General features: G+C 44.9%; 1 protein-coding gene across 4 annotated transcripts in view; it reads right to left on the reverse strand.

Annotated features, from left to right (window-relative positions):
* Nucleotides 1-20,845, reverse strand: part of FUBP3 (far upstream element binding protein 3) — a 41,415-nt gene extending 20,570 nt beyond the window's left edge. For 2 of the 4 annotated variants that reach the window (XM_055803196.1, XM_055803187.1), the window contains exons 1-7: nt 20,690-20,845; nt 13,768-13,873; nt 7,439-7,489; nt 6,913-6,943; nt 4,940-4,989; nt 3,256-3,327; nt 2,476-2,533 (exon numbers count right to left, since the gene is read on the reverse strand). In XM_055803196.1, the coding sequence (XP_055659171.1) occupies nt 2,476-2,533; nt 3,256-3,327; nt 4,940-4,989; nt 6,913-6,943; nt 7,439-7,489; nt 13,768-13,873; nt 20,690-20,776 (455 nt within the window). In that variant the 5' untranslated portion in view covers nt 20,777-20,845. Of the gene's footprint in view, nt 1-2,475; nt 2,534-3,255; nt 3,328-4,939; nt 4,990-6,912; nt 6,947-7,438; nt 7,490-13,767; nt 13,874-20,689 lie in introns of all 4 variants that reach the window. The other 2 variants (XM_055803194.1, XM_055803185.1) reach the window with 1 other exon arrangement.
* Between the last annotated feature and the right edge of the window lie 1,762 nt (nt 20,846-22,607).

Below are 22,607 nucleotides of genomic sequence, written 5' to 3' on the forward strand. Positions count from 1 at the left end.
TTAGCACAATGTTTGCTTTTTTTTTTAACTCTGTGATGCATGTTTTCCCCTATCATGACTATTTATAAGCAGTATGATTTTGAAAGGGGAAGAGAAAAGGAAGAGCAGCAGCATGCTCTGACTTTTTTGGAAGTTAAGGATTATAGTTGAGCTAAAGCATTTAGGGTGTTTATTTCAAATGAAGATGCTCTAAGTTCTAAACTTTTCTAAAACATATATACATTTGTTAAAACTCAAGCTCTGTTCTCCTTCTTGGTCAAGACAAAAACCACACACTGCTCTGATACTAACACAGCACACTGGTTAATCCCTCTCTGATCAGTCATAGGCAGCTGCCTTGCTCTTCTCTGCCTGCTCTTCCCAGCAGCACCAGAACACTGTTCTAACACAGCCTCTGCCCCAAGCAGTAGGTGCTGAAGCTACACCGTGAAGTGAGGCAAGGATACTGCAGCAGCAACCAGTGAAAGACTGGGTTCTTCTACTCCTGGTGAGAAGAGATACACAAAGAAGCATTTGGGAAATTAAAAATCCCTTCTCCGAAATCTTTAGCATGTCAGAGGTAACTGACACAGTTTCCCTTCATCTTTGAAGACTCCTAGTACCAACACATCCACTTCCCGTCCTTCTCCCACAACCCTTCTAAAGCTAGGTAGAAGAAAGTCACGGGTTCCCCATTTGGTCTAAAGCAGCATCTTCCCCTCTTCTCCACTTTGTAACAAGCCATACCAGGCACCCTAGGATGACTGTCTTCTCTCTGGCAACTTGAAGAAAATGGTACAAAGTCATCCCTCGCAAGCAGACATTCACCCAAGACAGCTCAGGGGGTGGTGAATCTGAGGCTGCACACAGATCACAGCACTGCTTTCTCTTGACTTTCTCACAAAACAAGGCAAAAGGTGGAATTTCTGGAAGCCCACTTCAAATATTCTGGAAGAGTCTTCAGAGGTTTTTTTCATCTACCTTCATATTTTGCATAAAGTTCTTTTAGTGACAATATAGAGACTATGACAGTTAATACACAGCGCATGTCAGGTGAGAAGGGATCATATGGAAATTAACCCCATTAGTTTGCCACCGAATAGAAATAATGGAAACGCTCCTCACAAAACCCTTCACAAAGAAGCCTGATGTCTAGATTAGTTTCCTTACTTTATTTTCTTTTTCTACAAGTAGCCTGAAGAAGTAGTTCAACTAACCAATTTGGCAAGAATTTTAGCACAGAAGTAAATTAAATTTTGCCTAATTCTATGTCCTCAACACCTTGTTCTGCTTCACAAACTGAGTACTCTCACTTTTCCTTTAATTTATTTATGTGTTATTTAAAGACAGCCTTGGACACAGCTACATTTAACTGCTTATTTCAAAACCATGAAATCTTAGCTATACCTCTCCCCAATTTTCCCCCAACTACACCTCATCAGGCATCCCAGCTTTTTAGTCTTTTGGTCTTGTTCTGAAATACCCTTTGCTAAAGGGGGAAAAGCACTTCAATATCAGCAAGAATACACTGCCTGCCCTATAATGTGAGCTTGCCAATTATATTTATTCTGGCTCACTGCTTGCAGCATTATGGTAGAATACGGAGATTTAAGTAACCTTAGATCTCTTAGGAATGGAAGAATGATGAGTGCCTTCTCTTTAGAGAGACAGTCTTTGCGCCCATGTATTTTCACTATCAAATGCAACTCAAAGATTTCCAGATGGATTTTAAAAAACCCACCTACCCAAAGGCTGGGGAGAGAAAGAGCAGCTCCATATGTTAAGTGTGTTCCTGTAAGCCTGAGGATCCTGGATCCAGTTCCAGCAGGAGGTCCTCAACTGGTTTGTGAGAGTCTCAAACTCAGCTCCTGGGAAGGGGGAGGGAGGAAACACTGTCCCTAAAGTTTCTATAGGTCTAAAGAGTAGAAACCCTGCTGGCTGGCCACGTGTCTGTACCATGCAGGGATCAGAATTCAAGACTTTGGTTCAGTCCTTTGCTTCTTGTTGGCAGCGATGCAGAGGCAACCACACCTATGGCCCTCATGCTGCTCTGCAACAACACCAACACCTCCAGATTATTCTGGAGTGGCACCAACAGGCTTTGGAGGCCTCATGCAGCCCTTCTTCAGCTGGAAGGATGGTCATCTCAATAGTAGGGAAGCAAAGGGGAGAAGAGAAGTGCCCTTCAGCAGCTTAGCTCAGTATCCTGGAAAGCTGCAGTTAGAAAACTGCACCCTAGGTGCCCTAAGAGCAACCTTGCCCTGCGGAGGGGAATTCCACGGAAATTTCTGCAGAGGGTTCAAACTGCAACTGGAAAAAAGCCTTTGAGGTGCACAGTTTAAAGCATCAGACCAAGAGGTTCTATGCTCCAGAGACCCTCAAGTTTCTCTAGGCCAACATTTGCTAGTGTGGCTAACCAAGTAGCACCACTGACAGAGCACAGCATTAGGGAGAAGAAAGAGAAGGAGAAAGGAGAGAAATGGAATTGGAACTCACTCAATGCTCTCTGGTGTCCCAGTGAGTACACAGGGCCTCTCGGGCATCCCACCGCTGTCTACAAAGGAAACAAGAAGGAAACTTTTAACACATGGAATTAAAAAAATAGCAGCTGTTTCAGTAATTACCAGGCACTATTAATGAAGCACCACCCTCCCTTGCACACACAGCATGCTAATGAATTCAAATACATCCAGGGCCAATGTATTTTAAATTATTTGCTGGCTATCTGCGTTCTTTTAAAGTCTTTCCCACCAGTCAAAGGGAAGGGTAAGAACTTAGATTACAATTTCCTGTAGTAGTCCTCCCCAAAGCAAACAGGTATCAGCACAGAACAAATAGATGGTCCCATTTTTTCAATGCAAGGCAAGCTGTATGTACAAATAGCTGCTGCCACCCTCCCGAAATGTCTCCTGCCAGGAGCTGCAACTGACCAGACTAATCTGAGGCAAACCACAGAGCTGAGCAAAGTGGTACCACCAGGAGACAACTCCACAGCTGCGATTTCAGGTCTAAGTATGACATGGATTGCCCGCTGTACCCATCCACTGGTTAAAGACAGTTCCTTAAATGTTTCACTCCCCAAACCACCTGACAAACCTGTTTTCTGTGCTAGTCGGGAGGTCAGTCCCACAGAGTCTCTCCCATGCATGTTAGCCTAGTACATACCAGTTCTTAATGGTGATAACATGCCATGAGCATGGCAAGGCACCAGATCTAATGGACACAACATCCTTCAAGATTAAAACCTGTTCGTCTGCCACACAAAGAGGCTCTTACCTGGAGCAATTTGAATTTTGCAGCCAGACTCTGCCTGAATCCGTGAGATCTGTTCTCCTCCCCTGCCGATTACTGAAATGAATTCAACAAGCATCAGAACATACCATTTTTCCAAGCAACTGCAGAGCACCTTCCCCCTTTCACTCTGCTGCAGCTATCTATAAAGGGACAGTTTGACTCCAGGACTGCAGAAGAGGCGTCCACAGCATGACCAAATCTATCATAGCAGAAGAACATTAAAATCCTGCTGAAAATTATTCTTTTTGCCTTTTTTTTTTTTTTTTTTTTTTTGCTTTCACAAAACAAAACAAAAAAGCCTGTCTTGCACTGGAATGGAAATACACAGTATGCAAGAAATAAGGCACCAGTTTGAGTGCTGCTGGAAGAGTCATTAAAGTCTATCTTATTCAGCCTGAACCAATAAACCAGTTATTTGGGGTACTAAAAAAGGCAAAGACTTTTATTTCTTTAAAATTCATATTTTACTGCCTCTTCTCAACGGACATGCTATTTGGCTGGCCTGTACTCAGACAGAACTGCTACATACTGTTCAACCTTCAGTGAAAACAAATACCCATCTCCTTTAACTCTTGGAGTCGGCACATTGCTGTTTCACAATGAGACATACAGAGGAGAGAATGTGCCAATCAGACTGCAAAAGAGCAAAACGGTCAAGTCAAACAGGAATGCCTGGCTCAGGATGCTCCCACAGAAGCATCTCTCAGCTGTGGGTTTGCCACCCTCCTGCACCTGTCTGCCCCTGAACCAGGATTTGATTTAACACTGAGATGATGCACCAACAGAGCACGCAAGCTGTCCTCTCCCAGAACTCCCACATCCCTCCAGTGTTCCCTCACAGTACCAGGACTGATAAATGAAGAGGTCTGGCAGAAGTGTGAGCATTTCCTTTACAGGAATTTGCGTTACAGTTTTATAGTTGAGTACATTCTCATATACAGGACAAAACTTCATGTGCCATTGTGAAAACATTCACAGGTAATTATCATGGTCTGTTACGTTCCTTTTTACTCTCTCTATATCAAATTGGAAGAGCTACACTGACATCTAACAGTGGAAGAGTCTATGCAACCACTGTAGTAACACATCAGCAGGAGGTGCCGTTGAAAGGAAGGGTAATGATCGTCAAGAGGAAGACAGAAATTAGGATCAAGCTTGAAAGCGAACAGTATTCGGAATGCAAATCTAGGAAAAATTCTCATCTGAGCAATGCATGCTGGTTGCATTTCCCTGCAGCAAACATATGAGAAATTTAACATTCTGTTTAACTTGCCTTCAGTCAACTCATTTTAACATTTAAATATTGTTTTCCTCCCTCGACTCTCACAGTTTTGCATACTCAAAGGAAGTAACATGTTTCAGTGAGGGGGAAATAAACAAGTCAGAAGTGAATTTATGTACTATGCTAGTTGGAATGTAAAGAAGTGAATCACTAAAACTCAGAAACTTGTACCACACAGTCTTGTTCTTATTACTGGGACACCAAGCTTTTCCATGCAGTTTGCACCTGGATTTTTAACACAGATCATCTGGTCCCCATGAAGACAGCATTAGACAAGGCTTATCCAAGGCCAGTAAGTACAAAAACTTGCAAGCACGTCAGAATAAACTGCATTCCTGCACAGAAAACACATCAAGAAACATCAAAAGCATCCAAAGTACTTACTAAATCCAACCATTTTATCAGGCACTTTGAACTCTTCTGTTATTACAGCCCTAAAAAAAAAAAAAGAAGAAGAAGAAAAAAAAAATTGAATAGTCATCACAAAGAACAACTTGGAAGACAAGTATGTCTGTGCCGTGGAAACCAGGCACAGCATAAGGCTTTTGCACACACAAGTAAACTCCACATCGCAGTCCAAGTCATTTGTTTTGGAAGGGACCTCTCGTGGTCACCTAATCTCTCCTGTGCCAGATACATTTCCAATCTACTCTCCACTATCTTCAGTGGAGCTGATGGAAGAACCTCTTTGTCATTCTTGCTCCAGACAGATTTAACAGAATAACAGCAATGTTTCTGTAACGTTTAGCCTAGGTCTTCCAAGCCAGTCTCTGCCTACTACTTTTGGATATGCTCTTGCCAAGAGACACTAACCAAAGCCAAACCTGACAGGAATGCTCCCTCCAATATTTGCAAATTTTTTTTTTTTTTTTTGCCTCCTTGTCCTTACCATTCTTTTCCTTGGAATTTATAAAAGCTGTCTTCAATTATGCTTTGAATTCATATTATCTTGAGAATTCTGTATCTACTGCTCTTCAGACTTTTTCAGTGTGTGTCTGCCTTGAAATGCAGCACCCAAAGCAATTTCCTAAGACCTGACCATAGTCAAGTAGAAAGGAATTAACTTTGGTTGGTTTTTTGCTTACCCATTTCTGTATTGAGAACAACACAATGAATATGGAATTTGCATATATGCATTATATACAATTTGTTCAGCAATCTCAAAAGCAACAAGATGCCTGTACAGGAAGTTCAATGCAGGTTTTGTGGTGAGATACTAAAATTTTTCCATTTTTTGCTTTAGATCACTTAGGGAAGGTGTAAAATACACACTAGACTTCACCAGCTAAGCTGCACATGAAGCACTCTCCACTGTCCTGAGCCTCACTAGTGATGCAAAACCAAACAGTGCCACCCATACCTGCAACAGAACAGACTCACTTGCTACAGGGAGGTTCAGAATTACAGTTGTTTTAACCTGCAATAAACCCAGCCTGTTGCCAAAACGTCCTATCTTGCACCATTTGTTAACCACCTTGGGTTGGACAAACTGTTGCAGCTGGACAATGAAGCTAACCTAGCAGAAAATCAACCACCAAAACCCAAGAGAAACCAATTCAGGCTTTTCAGCCTAACCAAACTCCCTGCATGATCATCACTCCTGGCACAAGAGAGGTGGCAGGCAGCTGCAGAGGAGACAAGTCTGCTCACCCCTTTCTGTGCTGCCCTAGCTGGATATTAGCTCTAACCCAACCATTAAAACCTGAAGGTTCTACAGTCTTCATGTATATTGCTTGTCCTTTGCCGAGGCCCCCAACGGACAGCTGGTTATGATGGAAATGCACTACTATTAGCCTGAAGGTGAATCCAGCTTTAGAAATGCTCTCCCCTTCCTACTCAAAACAAGACAGACAACTCCTTAAGACTGGGTTTCAAGAAAACCTGAGACTTTTACTTCTATATTAATGCTAAGACATGCTGTATGACAACTCATACTTGCTTCAGTCTCCCAAAACCACCTTTGACAAAGGAGTCCTCCCAGGTCATATTACACCAACAGAACTAAATAATCATCATCATCATCTACTTTCCCATTCAATACTTCTTTTTTCAAAATGCCAGAGCTTCTTTTACTTTTTCTCTCTTCCTCTCTACCAGGGCAGCGGAAGGGAGATGAGAGAGAATTTATTCTTCTCGGTCCTGCAGATTTACAATGAAATCCAAATTTCAAATCAACTCTTCTTTCTTCATCACAACAAACAACCTTAAAGGCTTAGCAGAAACACCAGCCTGGAGAAAATCCAAGCCGACAGTTTCTCCACATTCTCAACCTCTGACTTCCTAACACTACTACAGATGGTGGATCAATAAACAATTAGAATTGATCAATAAATAATAAAACATAACCCACTGCTTACCTTTGATGTACCAGGGCCCCTAACTGGTTACCTACTGTGGCAGAGAGAGAAAAAAGGGAAAAAAATCAAAGCATTAGCACGGATAAACTAACTTCATCCCTACAGAAAAAGAGTTCTTACCATTTCATCAAAAAAGAAAGAAAAGCAAAACAGTAATTTAGGTTCAGTGGCTGAAATGAATGCATTATGTGGTACAAAACAGGAGGGGATTTCTTGATCAACACACACCATAACCCAGTGTCCAGCTGAACACAGGATAGGGAATTGATCTGCGTCTCCCCATGCTGAGAGTTATGGGAGAAAATCCTGCCTGCCCAAATCCAAATCCCTGCAACTAACCTCCCCTCCTCCCAAATTAATCCCAAAGTAGTAAAAAAAAAGAAATAATAAAAAGAAGAGGGCGGGGGGGGGGGGGGGGAGAGAGAAATTTTAAGCAGACTGGTATGTATTAAAAAAACCCAAAATAAAAGCTGAGCATACTCAGATTTAGTCTAGGCAAAAAGCATTAAAGACCGCTTGCACATACTTCTCTCTGTCTCTCTTATCTGTGCTCCATGGAGCCCACTTACACGGAGACCTGTTAAAGGAATAGGTCTGTTAAGTAACCTTGTGGCACCCAAACAGTATTTTTTAAAAAAACGCAACACATTTTACTGAATGCACACATTCCAGGCATATCTGTGATGTTAGCTGGTGGTCCATTTATGATTAGCAGCAGTTATCTCCCCATCTGACAACTCTCAAACAGATTTCTCCCCCCTCCCTCCCACCACCAACAGATTAGATCTTTCTTCAAAACGTTAATGGGGAAAATATCATTAGACCAACTCATGCAAAGTGGGAACACATGCCCTGCTGGGCTTCCTACTGGACTTTGCCTGCAGCAAACCAGCTAAAAACCAGACCATTTGGTCCTAACAACCAGTTGAAAGATTATATTGCATGCCTGGAGGGCGCAAGTAGCAAAACAAATGAAACCAGCCAACATGTGAGCTGTGATAATAAAGATGCTGTTTCAAACTACCTTGCAGCAACCTGCACATTCTTTGACCTGAAAAAATTGGCAATCAGCTGGCAGGGTTAGAAAGCGGATGCATCCCACACTCTCTAGATCCGGTAGAAAAATGCATAAAGTTTGTGGCCAAACACTTTACTCAAATAAAATAGACTAAGAGAGTCAATACTGTATTTCTGCTGCGGGTCAATACCTTCATAACAGTTTGGGACCAAAATATTGACAGCGTATGTATTTAATTACTCTCCCCAGCTCAGTGGGAAGACAACTGCTGCGTTATTGACTCCATTAGATTTGTCTTTGCATATTCTCACGATGAATATAAAAAGATCTAATTTGATAACTATCAATACTGCAGCTGAAAAAGTTGGGTGATGTAATGGGGAGTATTTGCTTTACCTGATAAGCTACTACTGCAGAGCTGAGCTAATACCACCAAATTCAGGATCTCGCCATCTTGCCCCAAACTGTGTTCTAAATATTTTTACTATATGAAACAGGTCTGGTGGCTATTGCTGGTAGTATGGGATTGCCCTTGCCACAGACCAGGCCACTCATTATCCCAAGATGCCAGAAAGAGTGGCCTTAACACTACAAGGCTGTATTTAAATATCCACTTTGCATTTCAATTCACCGTAACAGCTCTCTTAGCAGTCTGTTCCACTGCAGCCGCTGCCCACAAATTATGAGACAGATACACATCCTATAATCAACTCCTGAAGTTCATGCAAGGAACAGAAGAGCTTTCATTTTGTAACACAATCCTACACTTGAAAAAGACAACTTCTTAGGGAAAAACTGCACGAGCATAACAAGTTAAATCAGTCAGGGAAATGCTGCTTCAGACGTAAGTAACATAACTTCTCCAACCCATTCCAAGTACTATTCATGGTAAGCCATTCACCACGCCAGCAGATAGCAGCCTTACTGTATATTTACTGATACTTAATTTTTTTTAAAATTAATTTGTACAGTAACTTATGTGCGAGATCATTCCTTCCACATTTCACAGTTAACCTCTCCAAGAGCTGAGCTATAACGCAGATGGAGAGAACTGGGAGTGATTTACTTGAAGCCAGTTATGACTCCTCTGTTTTGGGGGGGTGGAGGTGGGGGGAGGTGAAAAGAAACAACTTCAAGGTCCATTTCTTCTCCAACATGCCCATTTTGCTCGGAAAGGCAGGGACTAATAGAGAGGCAGGGCTGGGGCAGACGATGCTCATTGCAGTACTGAAAGCTGATGTACTGTTCCACGATCTCCCTCTTCACGCCAGGGAGGGGGCTGAACTCTGACAAGCCATGTACATATTTCCCCCTTTTACATCTATTGAGTACAATTTAACTGTAACTGCAGTCATTTCACTGCAAATAAGGAAAAATACTGAATAAAATCAGCACAATTTCCTATTAATGGCACCTGCTGGTTGGTAACACTTCACTCTGCTTTAGGCTTCACCTTAACTGAATTCTACCTAACAGACACTCAAAACAAATGCAGATATTTTTTTTCCACCCCATAAAACAGAGCAGTGCCTCCCACTAAATTAATGTGCATGATGGGAATATACAATCTCATCGAGAATATATCCATGGCTAGAATAAAATCAGAATGATGTATCTCCTGGAGAGCAGTGGAACATGGATGCATTTCATACTTCTGAACAAAACTGAGATCATCATCAATTTTAGAAAGCTACAAGGAAGACATTAGTTAGCCTAATTCTTCATCATTAAATATCGCTAGGTTTTGCTTTCATTAAATGGTCAAAACCTAATAATTTTAATGTCTGCCTTCACTGCAAATCTTTATAGGCTTCCCCCCCCAAATGCCTTATTTAAAAAATGGTGATCTATAAAGTTGTGATTTTGAAAAACACTGGCATTTTGTGTATTCCACTAAACCTTTTGCCAAGAAATATAGACTTTTGCCCTGGTCCTACCGCTGCTACAGATGTGTCAAGGAGCATCACTACCAACTTTTTTCTGCAGTAAGACAGGGATAAGATTTCCTTCTGCCTTCACATTGAAAACAGGTTTGAGCAGAAGACTGAAGTATTCCATACAACAGGATCACGCTGTGCTTGAGCCCCTTGGCTCTACTACAATCAAGTTTTATTGCACCAAAACAGGCCATCTTCATATCTGGATGCACCACAGAAGCAGAAGCCTGGGGAAGGCAGGGGGTGGAGAGAGGGGTGTGTGAGGCTTCTCCAATGTCTCTCATCTTTGTTTCCCCAGACTGAAAGGATGTCCCAGCCTTCAGCTGTAACACTGCTGCTTAACCCCTACACCTATCACTGGAAACTTCTTCAAAGCAATACAAAACAGGGCAAAGACTGTCGTTCTGGGGATCAGACTCTTTTCAGCAGACTAGATCCCTCCTTCCTTTGAACAAAAGATTGTTTCTTTAAGGATTATTTAGCATTAAATAAACTTATTAAATTGTGCTGGTAATTAGAGGGCCCCATTAATTAGAATGGAGGCCAAGAGCAGCTGTTGGCCATTAACAAGAGGGCTGGGATCTATCCTCAGCAGCAAGCCACAAGCAAGATGCCACCAGGTCTCCCTGCAGCTCAGACCAACACCATCTCCAGTGCTCACCTTTGCTGAGAAACACCAACCGCTGCAACTGGTCATATCAATGCAGACTAAGACTTCCTATGAGCCGTACAAATAAACCTGATCTCCTCCCTGCACTATAGCTATTTGCAGAATTACTTTAATGTTGTTTCCAGAATGGGGAAATAAAGAAGCCAGGGAAAAGAGAAATAATCAGTCTCAAGCTCCATCTAAAACCAACAGGCCAGGTCACCAAGGCCAATCCTAACAGCTCTTCATTTCAGATGAAGGTTGCATTAAGTGCAAAAGGCACTCACACATTCTGGTTTCCAATACTATGACAAATCTATTTTTCCTGGAAATGCTCTAAAAGCAGCTGAATTTGTTTTGACCAGTGCACTGTCACCCTGTCTTAAGACCACTTCCTAAGCCGGCATCAATCAGCCACACACGCCAGCAGATGTTTACAAAAATGGACAGGCAGAATTATATTTTCCTGACAAGACAGATGGTTCTCCTGTCACCTTAAATACTTCCTCTGGACCCATTTTCTTCAGGAGTATTAGGAACAGAAGTAATTTTCTAACAGCTACATGGGGATAAGGAAGCAGTGAGACCTGCACCCACCCGTGAACGCACACTATACAGAGGTAAACAATCAAAAGATTTACCACCAGATTTGTTTCCAAGCTATCCAGAGCAGCAGAATGTATCCAAACCCCCGCACTATAAAATTTCTAGAGCATGCGAAACATAAAATCACTTCTTGACAACGTCTCCAAACTGTGGTTCACAGACAAGCAGAAAATGGAGGAAAGTGTGGGCATGCAATTCCAACACCCCTTGTTTGCAGCTAACAAAATGAAAAGATCATCCAAATGGGGAGCGCTTTCCTAATTTAAGCGTCCTATTAAAAGCAACATGCCATCTTCCAGATGCTTAAAGCTCAAGCTGCATTATAGTCTTTTAATGCCATGGCAGCAAGAGCAGATAGCCTGAGATGACTAAGATATGGATCATAACACAAACACACACAAAACAAAAAAGCACTTGCAGCTCCAGGATTTCCTTTGTCAGACTGCAGTTCTGGGCATGCAGTTAAAGAGCAGCACAGGAGGATTATGAGGTTAGGTGGGAAACGCATCACACAATTGTATTTCAGTACAGGACTTAGTAATGCCATTATAAATAAAACCCAAGATGACCAAAGCTGAAAGTAGTGATACAAGCCTTGCTCCTACCCTGACAATTCCCGCTTCTTTGTGTAATTCCAGTCCTTTAAAATATTACTTCCATCATTTCTCTTCTCCTCTAAGATCTCACAGATCAGATTTTTGGGAAAGGCATTGGACCGAGTTACAAAACCTACAGATGCGTACAAACAACCCAAGGGCAAATACAGCATTGGAGCTACTTTAAAAACAGTTACAGACAAGGCTCAGTGCTGAACTACAGGTGAGCAAACACCTGTAGGTCTTTACATCAGCAGAACTGCCCATACAAAAGTCAGGAGTTCAGCCACTCTGGAAGACTTTCCCAGGAACGATACCTGCTCCATGGAGTTATCTAGCACAAGACAAGAAACCAGCAGTAATGTACATTTATAACCCAGGCTGCAACTGTATTGACATGGTTTGTGTCGACACAAACAAGGCTCAGCAAGAAATAGGGCTCACCAGTAAAAGTTAAAGTACAAAGTCTAACTTGTGCTGTCATTAAGTGCTACAACCATTTCACATGTTAAAAGTTCACAAAAACACATCTTGTCACAAGGTCAGATTTCTCAGTTCAATCTGATGAATCAACGAAAGAAATAGGCAGGACTAATGTTATGAGTGACGAGTTCTCAGAAGTCTGCTTTCATTCTTTTTCATGTATAGCCACTTATCTAAACTATTCAGACGCAGCTCAAAATTGTTCAGCGTTCTCCAACACTGAACAGCCTGCACGACAGCCGAACATCTTTCCATAGAGAAACCAACACACCCCCGTAATGCCAGGCCTCTGGCTTCTCACAGAGTGATGCTCCAGCCTGAGATATAAGGCACAGGGGCTCACCCAGATAAACCCATTCTTTCCTAAAACATCAAACCAAAGGAGCAGCAACCTCTCACTCAAATAGAGCCAACGCCAGAGAACAGTGGGTTGTGGCATGTGTTCAGAAAACAGTAATGTTAGCAAGCCAGAGGCTCCACATGAAAGAAACTTCACCCTGTGCTCCAGCACATTTTTTCAGAATGAGAAGCAGACCTGCAGTATTTTCAGCCTTCGTATCAGACAGAAAAAGTTAGTTTCAACACGAAGTGCTAGGCAGCAGCTTTGCTTATCTCCTCAGTACTGCTGAGCATATCTGTGGGGGAGAGAATCACCCTGCAGGGCCACCTGTGGCAGTCAAAATACAAGAGGAAATAGGAAGACAGAGCCATGGGTGTTTTTCTTTTTTTAATAACCAACTACAGGAAAAGGTAAGCTCTGTGCATCTATACAGCAGCAGATAATACAGTTTAAACACTTCTTGTAACAGTGCACATTATATTTGTAAAAAAGAAAACACCTGGTCTAACATTTTTGTGGTTCCCACCAAATATAAGAAACTAGTAACTTATTTTAAAATTGTAACGCTTCATACAATATTAACTCATTACAGTTACCAGATATGGTCCGCCCAGTAGATTATTCTTTGGCTGTGGCCAATGTTAAATGCTTCAGAAATTTAAAAATTCTCTAAGAATAATTATGAAAAAAAGCTAAGCCCTATACAGGAAGTTTCCGTCCAACTTGTATCAAAACCTTTTCTCCTTAAAATTCATGTACAATGCAATCAGAACTCTTGACAGCAACTCAACTACTGTGCTGTGACCACTGCTACGCATGGAAAAGAGCACATGTAATACTGTCCCTATACACTGCCCACTATCAGAAAATAAGGGTCAGGGAAGAACAGCTTTACTATGTGTATCTGGTACTCTACACACGGGCTCCAGCGTGGCTCCAACAAGCACATCCTCCTCCCTCCCTTCCCCAGCTACCATAGAACAAGATTTAAATTAACAGAGTTCATTTGCTAATTCCAAAGGTTCATGAGCTAAGACAGAATTGCTTCACATTAATAATACTAATGCCTAGGAGCCCTGTGCTATCTAGATAAAACAGCACCAGGAATCTTGTATAAAACTTCTAACCACAGAAAGATGCGTTGATTTCTGTCCTTAAAGCAGACAACTGCCTCCATAGATGAATTTCAGGAGCGGAATTCACAAGACTAATTATAGCCAGCTTACCTCCATCATCCAGGGGCCGTTTCTGCACTCCATAACCGTAGACGGATGGGTCCACAAGTGTTGTAGAATTATTCAAGTGAGGAATATCTCCAATTTTAGCAGCAATCTGTAAAAACAGGGGATAAAAGTATGATTAGCATACCTGAAGTTTCATCCACCACAGCCAAATACTCTTTATTCCAGTAAGGCATTTACTCCAGTCCAGTCTTCTCTCAGCTACTTACTATATAGGTGGCTTTACAACAGTTCCAAGACAGCAGTGCTTCATTTGTAAAGGAAACAATTTTCTGCTTGCTTTTAATATTTGTTTATTTAGGATCATATTCACCCAGTTCTTCCAGATCATAAGTAGGTATTTACTCCCTGGAATGCTATATCCAGGTTTGTTCACTCAATGGACAGCTGACATGCTAAATCTTGCAAAGGAGAGCTCAAACCAGCTCATCAACTTTGTCCTGGAGAAGCTGACACCACCATAGCCATATAGGGGAACACGTGCTGCCTCCTGCATCCGTGCATATCCAGATACACAGAAATGCATACTTGCCCATCAGTGGGGGAGCAGAGGGAGAAGAATGTGAAAATACACAGCACAAGGGCAGGTTTGGGAACTCCTTGTCAAAAGAGACTGGATCACTCTGCATTTACTGTATGAAGAATAAACCAGTGGGCAAACTATTCGTCCCGATTTAGTTTTGATTTCCTGCAGCGGTCAATACAGCATGAACGTGATTAACACTGCCTGTGTCTCTGCTTCTATCCCTTATGGAAGGGTAAGGGCCATTCCCTGCCAAGCCAGGATGCAAGGAGGATACTTACAGAAAAGAGGAGACAGTCAGGTATCACAGTAAGGTAAGCAAAGAAACTAGGTGAGACACCCCTAAACATCACTTAATCGAATCGAAAAGTTAAGCTCGTCTTGAATGACACTTGGGAGACATCTATACAGATGGATGCCAGAGGCAAGCTTTTCACCCGCTCTCCAAGCCAACTGATGTAAGGCCACTCTAGGAACACAGAGGTGCATTACTTCGGTGCTGCACCTGAGTTAAAACACACTCAGGGACAGGCAAACTGCAGTCTCACAGCACCCCTTGCCTACATGAAGTATTTTGCTGTAATAAGCAAGTGCAGAACAAAGTAGTTACAGAACAAATATAAAGCACAGTGAATACTACAGCGTTTTGCTTCCTTTTCCAGGAAAAAGAAAATCATTAAATAGGATCTTTACTAGTAGTCTGATGTCGCTCTATTGTAGCTGGGATTTCACCAGAAAATAAGCAACAAGAACAGATGAAAAAGCATTTTACACAGATATGTTTTAAATGAAGACAAGGGCAAATGACAAATGTAACTAAAACTGTTTCTAAAATTTGAGTTTTACTGCAACAGAAAGACACCTACCGTAACTCTGGCTGTTGACACTATCGGCTGCTGCAGTAGAATAAACAACTGCCCAAGATTCAGAACCACAGGGTACTGAAAAAAAGCTATTTGAAATAATCTTGAAAGATTGAGGGCACTGCTTTTAGGAAGAGAATAGAAAACATTCTCTTCAATGCCTTGCTCCAAGCTCCATGGGCTCCAAGTTTTGACCATTTTCTTCTCATAGTCCGTTCTGTCCTGTCGTCTTTTAGAAAGTCAACAACTTCATTGTGCCAGAAATGCCAGGAAAGTATTAATAAAGTCTTCCTGCAGGACCAGCACAGTGACCATGTAGCAAAGCTTTGATGACAAGCACCTTGTACATCAGCATCTCCAAAAACTAATAAGCCCATAGAAGTCTGATTCTGAAAGCTTTAACACACCTTGTCCACTCCACGCTAGGGAGTGCCAGGCGATGCCCTGCTTTTCTGTTGAATGCTGTACTGCATCCGTGGCTCCCGCTCTTCGCCCACACGCTTTCCCCTTACGTTTGGGATGCAGAGGATCTTAATGAAGGTACAAAGACCATAGATATTTCCTGACTACTTCAAAGCTGAAAAATACATTTTTGAACAATCTATTAGCTGTCACATAACGTACAACACACGCTGAAAGGAACAGTATCAGGTATAACATACCCTGGCATGCTTTGTTGGAACGTTTGATTTTAACATGCCCTTCATGAACTCTCTTTCTGTTAGTAGTTATTTACCTGAAAAAAAAATATCTCTAAGTTGTAGAAACTGCTAGCTGATAGTCTGGAGCTGAAATCACACACCACACACTCAAGGGAAAGAAAAAAAATCGTCTGTAGATAGCAGAAGCTGGCCTACAAAAGGAAGCTAGCATAAATTACAAAGGTGTGCACGAACAGATCGCTGGCACTAAGGCTGTTCGCTCCTAGAGTGGGAGAGCTTTGCAAACCCCTACTTGTGCTTAGCACAATTATTGCCCTTTGGTGGCAATTTTCCATTTATTATGGCACAGAGCCCTCCAAGTAAAGGGCAAAATAAGAATGTCAAAGCAATTTTTACATTATCAGCTTTTGGGATATTTTCTTTTTTTTCCCCCCCTTTTATTTAAACTTGCACCCTTATCTCTAAAGCCTCCCAGCTGCCACTGGATTATAGGCAGACCAAACGCCACCTCACAACAGCAGGAAAAAATACTCTGTAAAATTAAGAGTTCAGCTTTAAAAGTACATTTAGCAGTTAGAATACATTTTAACTTATGTTCAACTTAAAATGTGAACCTCAGGTTTTACTACAGGTTCAGCAGGGAGATAAGCATAAATGTTAGAACATAGCAAAAGTAAGCAGACCTAGTCCTTATCTGACTAAATGACCTTGAATAATGTACTGCTAGCCACTGCTTTTGTCCCGCTGTATGTCGGTTACTTTTTTTTTCCCTCCTAAACCAAACACATCCATTTTACTAAGCTCTGAAATATACTGGAAAAAAGCATCACTACCACAGAACTGTTTATGCACCTAATCTCCCTAAAATAAAGCTCTCCCAACAAATACTTTAAATGATACAGCACAAACCTGAACTATAAATAGTAATGGTAAAGCCAAGAAAAACAAAATTGTATAGGTATATTTTCCTATACCTTGCACTTCTGCCCTCCTGTACCTTTAACATTCTTCAAAAATGGTGTAATACAAACCCATTTTTAAACATGAAGCTTCTTTGCTAGGCACAGCAAGATTCAAACACCAATATCCCCAGAATTCAGCTTTCAAGAGAAAGGGCCTAGCTTCTGTGAAGAATCTCCATGCTGTCTGGCAAAAGAACAGCAACTGGTAAAATCACCAGTTCTAGATATTAGCAGGATAGAAAACAGCAAGCTGCTGTCACCTGACCCTTCAGACAATTCTAGGGCTTCTGCTATTCTTCCCATTTGTGGAGCAGAATACTCCAGAGCTGGCGTGACAAACATTTCCCCGGAGCTCTGCAGGAAGGAGCAAAACCATTCACAACTCCATGCCACAGGTGGTCTTCCTAAATACTAGAGTAACTGCAAAGCCCTAAATCTATTTGAGGATGATCTGAAAAAGTACTCTGCAAGGGGATAAAGATAAGTTAGTCTAAGACCCCTCCATCCTCATGGAAATTAGAAGTTAGCACCAGATAATAGAAAGGGATTTTAAACATACAGCCTGTTGACTCTGAGTAAGTCTCAGGATATTCATCCACTTTCAAGGTACCCAAGATGGCATGCTACAGGCTTACCAAGCCACAGCCTTTCCTCTTTGTAGCGTTTCCAGAAATCCAGATTCAGACAGCACATATGGCAGGTTACAAGAATAGCCGCACATGTAAGGAAAAGGAACCACTAAGTGCTGCAGAGTTGTACTGAAAGCGAGCCTGCCAAGGAGAGCAGGAGAGGGTAAGGACCAAGCAAGACACTGTTTTGTCAGTAAGACTCAAGGACAGTCTGACAGAAACCCACTTTTGTCCAAAGTACAGGCAGCTCTGCTTATTTTCTGATCCCATTGCTCAGAAGGGGAGCTAACATCCTCTTTCACTCACCACCATCCAAAACGCCAAAGAAGAAAAGCCATGCAGCCTAGAAGCAGCCAGCCAGCCAGATCAGTCACCACCTACGATCCGTAAACTAATCCACTCGCTTGAGGTATGATGCAGAAGAGGCAGGACAGACCATCTCAAAGCCACAGCATTTACGTGAAAAAGTAATTTTTTCCTCCATCTCAAATATTTAAGAGTCCACAAAAGACCCAAGCAAGTCCAGCACAAGCATTGAAATCAATGTACAAGTAATTTCTTTCCAAGGTATTCCAGATTTCTTACTCACATCCCAGTGACTTTGAGGAATGCAGTTACTTTGGTCAGAAAAGTCTTCCCTGTCCTCAATTATTTAGTTACTAATAACTAAGCATTGGATTCCACAGCACAATTTTAGTATTATGGCTCTCATGAGAACTAAACTGAAGACTAGTAATCAAATTTACTAAGCATAAGATTAAGTTTTGAAAGAGTTCAAGCATCAAGCCAGGGATGCCATACCAACCCACGAAGCAAGAACCATGAATTTTTTTTCCTCCGCTCCCTCATACCCTTAAAGCAAAAGTAATACTCAGAAAAGACTACAACATTGGCCAGAAACAGTACAAAAGCTGACATCTACGTACCAGATCCATACAGGCCAGGCAAACACAACATTACACACACTCGGTGAAAGCTCTGCCATCACCTGCAGTGAAGTGTTTGGTGTAACTGCGTTTACATCCCATCTGATTCTCAGTCAGGAAGTTCCATCACAGATTGCTTGGGTGGTGAGGTAAATATCCATCCCCTGAGCAATTAAGACCACCTTCATTCACATTTGGCAACGTCATTAGTGACAATTTAGTCCTGCCATTTTGTGCAGGAGAAGACTACCTAGTCTCTTACAAAGCCTCTACGGAACTAGATTAAATCAAGCACTTTTGCGGGGAGGGGGGGAGGGGAATGTTTTAGCACTTGCCAACAATTCTTTTCATCCCACAAACATTAATGGAAAAAAAATAATCACATTTTCAACAGGCAGCATACAACTCATTGCACAAAAATGTAGGCCACTGCGCTCCCATGAACATGTGCACAGCACGTATTTCTTGTATCCAGTGTAAAAAGATAGCAGGAAGGTTGCTACGCTGCAGCGCTTGACATAAAGTTGGCAACTTGAAAGATTTTGAAATCTTCCAGTTTAGACTAACTCAAGCCATAGGTTCACAGAAATCAAACATATTCTTTCAAGTATAATGAACATAAGGGCAGCAAAACTGGAGCACAGCTAGGTTACAGAATTACTTAATATTCCATCTCCTTTACACACAGGTTAGGGGGCTTCACAGATTCATCCTACAAACATGATGACAGCAACCACACAACACTGACTCTGATCCATTTGCAGTTAGCACTATGTTTTAGCCTAATGCCACCCAAGGCACCCCACTTTCACATTTAACCTGTTACACCAAGCAGATGAGTGGTATACACCATTGCACTTCCAACACACTCACAAATAATTTCAACAAGCCTAACTTAGCAACAAATAATTATCTTCTTCTACATAAACAGGTTATTCCAAGATTGTTCAACTACTAGCAAGTGATATTATCAGATATTCAACAAGACATTTTTGCAATGCGAGGCCTTCAGTAACAGAGGACCAGGTCAAGACAAACACAGCTGCAACATCTCTCAATTTAACTGCATCAAGTAGATAACCCTGGGCTAACAGCAAAGCTTTCAGACATCACATACTGCCAAGGCCACAGTGCTTTGTTAGCCGCTGAAAAAAGTGACGCATAGCCCCATTCAGGAGGCAGCTAACACGCAACCTGCCTGCTGCAATACTTATGGTGAGAAAGAAATCAATGACAGAAGAGTAGGCTAGCTTGTGATCTCCTCTGGAAAGGTGCTGGGTGTTCATCTAGAACATTGAGCACCTCTGTACGGGTCGCTGAAGACTGTACAGAAGGTGGACTTGCTGCCGTACTGATTCACAAGTGAGCCATGAGCGATGGTAAGCCACTTAAGATCCATTAGAGCAATTGCTTGAAAGGCCTTAGGGTCCAGCTTAGTTTCTTCAGAAGTTTCTCAGTGAAATGAGAAAAGGGAGTCTGGGCAACAGAAGGAGATTCCTCCCACCTGGCCTGTAACATTGGAAAGAATACAGTCAGGGTCTCTAAGTGCCATTTGGGCAGTGGTCCTGGTATTTAGCTGTATCACGTCTTGTTAAGGTGCAGTTACTAACCATGAGTAACGTGCAATCTGTTCAGAGATGGAATAAACACCTGCAACAGACACGTAATGAGAGGTGTGATGAACAGTCACAAAACCTGCACCGTGAGCAGCAGCTTCTTGTTTCTGGAGCCACTTTCCACTAAACCGAGGAGCGCACAGACACTTGCAATATCCTGTACTGAAGAGAGGGATGTCGATTTCTGCAGGTGTGGGCACCTTCACCACAAGTTTCCATTTTAGCATTGTGCAAGCACTGAGATTCCCTTGGGAAGCACTCCCCTCTCTCTCCCCTTCCCACGGGGGAATGCAAAGCTCTCCCTCTGCCAGGGCTTCTATTGATTAGCCTAAAGCGCAATTAAGGCCTCATTTAAAAAAACCGAATATTGGCTCACACCCACCCACTGCAAAGTGCAAGACGACAGCTTGGCGGCCGAGAAGCCCCCACAGGCTGCAGACCGCCCCCTTCCCCGCAGCGCAGCGCTTCTGCCGTGTCACAGGCCCCGGCCGCGACCCGCGCCGGCGGGGGCTGTCAGAGGGCCCCGCAGCCCCCCGCCCCGCCCCTCTCCCCGCCGGGGACTGCCCCGGGGCTCCTCAGAGAGGCCCGCCGGCTCCGGCCTCCCGAGAGAGGGGCCGCCGGGCCGCGGCCCAGCCCCTCACGGCGGCTCCGCGCCCCGCCTCAGCCCCGCGGCCTAGCGGCGCCCCGCGGCCTCCGCCCGCCCCCGACCCGTCAGCCGGCGCCTACCTGCCGGACCCGGTGCAGAGCGTCGACGAACCCCTCGGGCTTGATCCCCACGGGCGCTGCGCTCTGCCCCTGCGCCAGCTCCGCCATGACACGCGCCCCGCGCCCGCCCGCCGCCGCGCCGTCCCGCCGCTCCGCCCGGGGACCCGCACCCGGAAAGGGAAAGAGCCCCCCGCTTCCGCCGGAAGTGGGGTGGGGGGGCGGGGGCGCCGCGGCGGGGCGGGGCGGGGCCGGGGGGCTCGCGCCGGACGTCACGGCCGCTCGCGTGCCGGCGGGGGAGCCCCTGCCCCGCCCCGCGGGACCCCCCGGCCCGCTGCCCCCCGCAGCGCCCCACGGGGCTCAGCTCCTTGTCCCCCCCCGGCCCCCATCAGCCCCACCCCTGTGCCCCACCGCTGCCCCCCGGACCCCGCCTGACCCTGCCAGGTTGTCCCCTCGGGGCTGGGCCACCCTGTTCCCTGCCCGTGCCGTCCCATCCCTGCCTATGCCACACTGTCCCTTGCCCGTGCCATGCTGTCCCTGCCCATGCCACCCTGTCCCTTGCCTGTGCAACCCCATCCCTTGCCCGTGCCATCCCATCCCTGCCTGTGCCATGCTGTCCCTGCGCGTGCCACTTGTCTCTTGCCTGTGCCATGCCGTCCCTGCCCATGCCTTCCCATCCCTGCCCGTGCCATCCCATCTCTTGCCCGTGCCACCCTGTCCCTTGCCCGTGCCATCCCATCCCTGCCCGTGCCACTCTGTCCCTTGCCCATGCCATCCCATCCCTGCCCGCACCATCCTATCCCTCCCTGTGCCATCCCATCCCTGCTGTGCCACCCCGTGCCACCCTGTCCCTTGCCCCTGCTGTGGTGGTGGCTGCAGCAGTGCCCTGCCAGTGGCCCCATTTGGCACCCCCTGCGGATGCCCCCTGCGCCCACCCCCTGCCTGTCCCCCCACCTGCACTGGTGCACCCGAATGGGCCCCACAGCCGTGCTGCACCCGCGCAGTGCTTGTGACACTTTGCGGGAGCTGCGGGCCATGGGGTGCCAGCACGTCCCGAGGAGCTCTGCCCCGCCGCTCAGAGCCGTGCTCCGCAGAGAGCTGGAGGTGCCGGGGCACCCCCAATCCCCGGGTCGGACCCCCGAGGCCACAGCGCTGCCACCGGGAGGCTGGGGCTGACGCCAGGACCAGTTAGTCGAGGATCGATGCTAAGCACATGCAAAAGCCCGGGATGTCTGGGCACTGGCGGTCTTTTTGGGGGTGTCCCAGGAGGGCTGCCACCCCCTCGCTGCCCTAGCCCAGCCCCTCTCATGTGGGGGTGCCCAGCTGCACAGGCTGGAGCATGCGTGAATCCTCCAGGGTCGATGGGGCACGGCTTATGGCACGGAGCAGGGACACAGGGCAGTGGGTGTCAGCTCTGCCGGCTGCTGGGTCCCCAGAGCAAGGAGGGGGGCAGTGGTGGGACCCCAGGTCTGGCAAACAACCCCCACAGCCTGGCCACACAGGGGGGCTTGACTTAACCCCCCGATGCAACGCAGGTGCATGAAGGGGTGGGAGACGCTGCCTCCGGCATGGCTGGCTTTGAGCGCCAGCCTGGAACTGGCAATGTTCCACCGAGCCCAGACCCCGTTTCCCAAAGCCACTGAGTATTAAATTTGGAATTCAAACTGTGGCCCAAGCTGCGCTGTGCTCCTCCTCAGCTGCTCTTGCTCTTTCCAGTTTTATGCATCTCATTCGCGCCTACGTGAGTAGGCAGGAATCACTGAGGCCGACGGAATTGTCTGGTGGCTTTCCAAGAGCAGGGAGCGCGCGGCTTCACCCGGGTGCTCAGTCCGCTGCCCATCACCTGCGGTGTGCCCGGGGGCTTGCTGATCACCAGCCTCTCCTCTTTCAGAAGTCGGGATCATTTCCTTAAGCGAAAGGCCCGTTTACTTTAGGAGACAGA

This window comes from Falco peregrinus, chromosome 1, assembly GCF_023634155.1.
Source record: "Falco peregrinus isolate bFalPer1 chromosome 1, bFalPer1.pri, whole genome shotgun sequence".
In the NCBI taxonomy this organism is placed as follows: domain Eukaryota; kingdom Metazoa; phylum Chordata; class Aves; order Falconiformes; family Falconidae; genus Falco; species Falco peregrinus.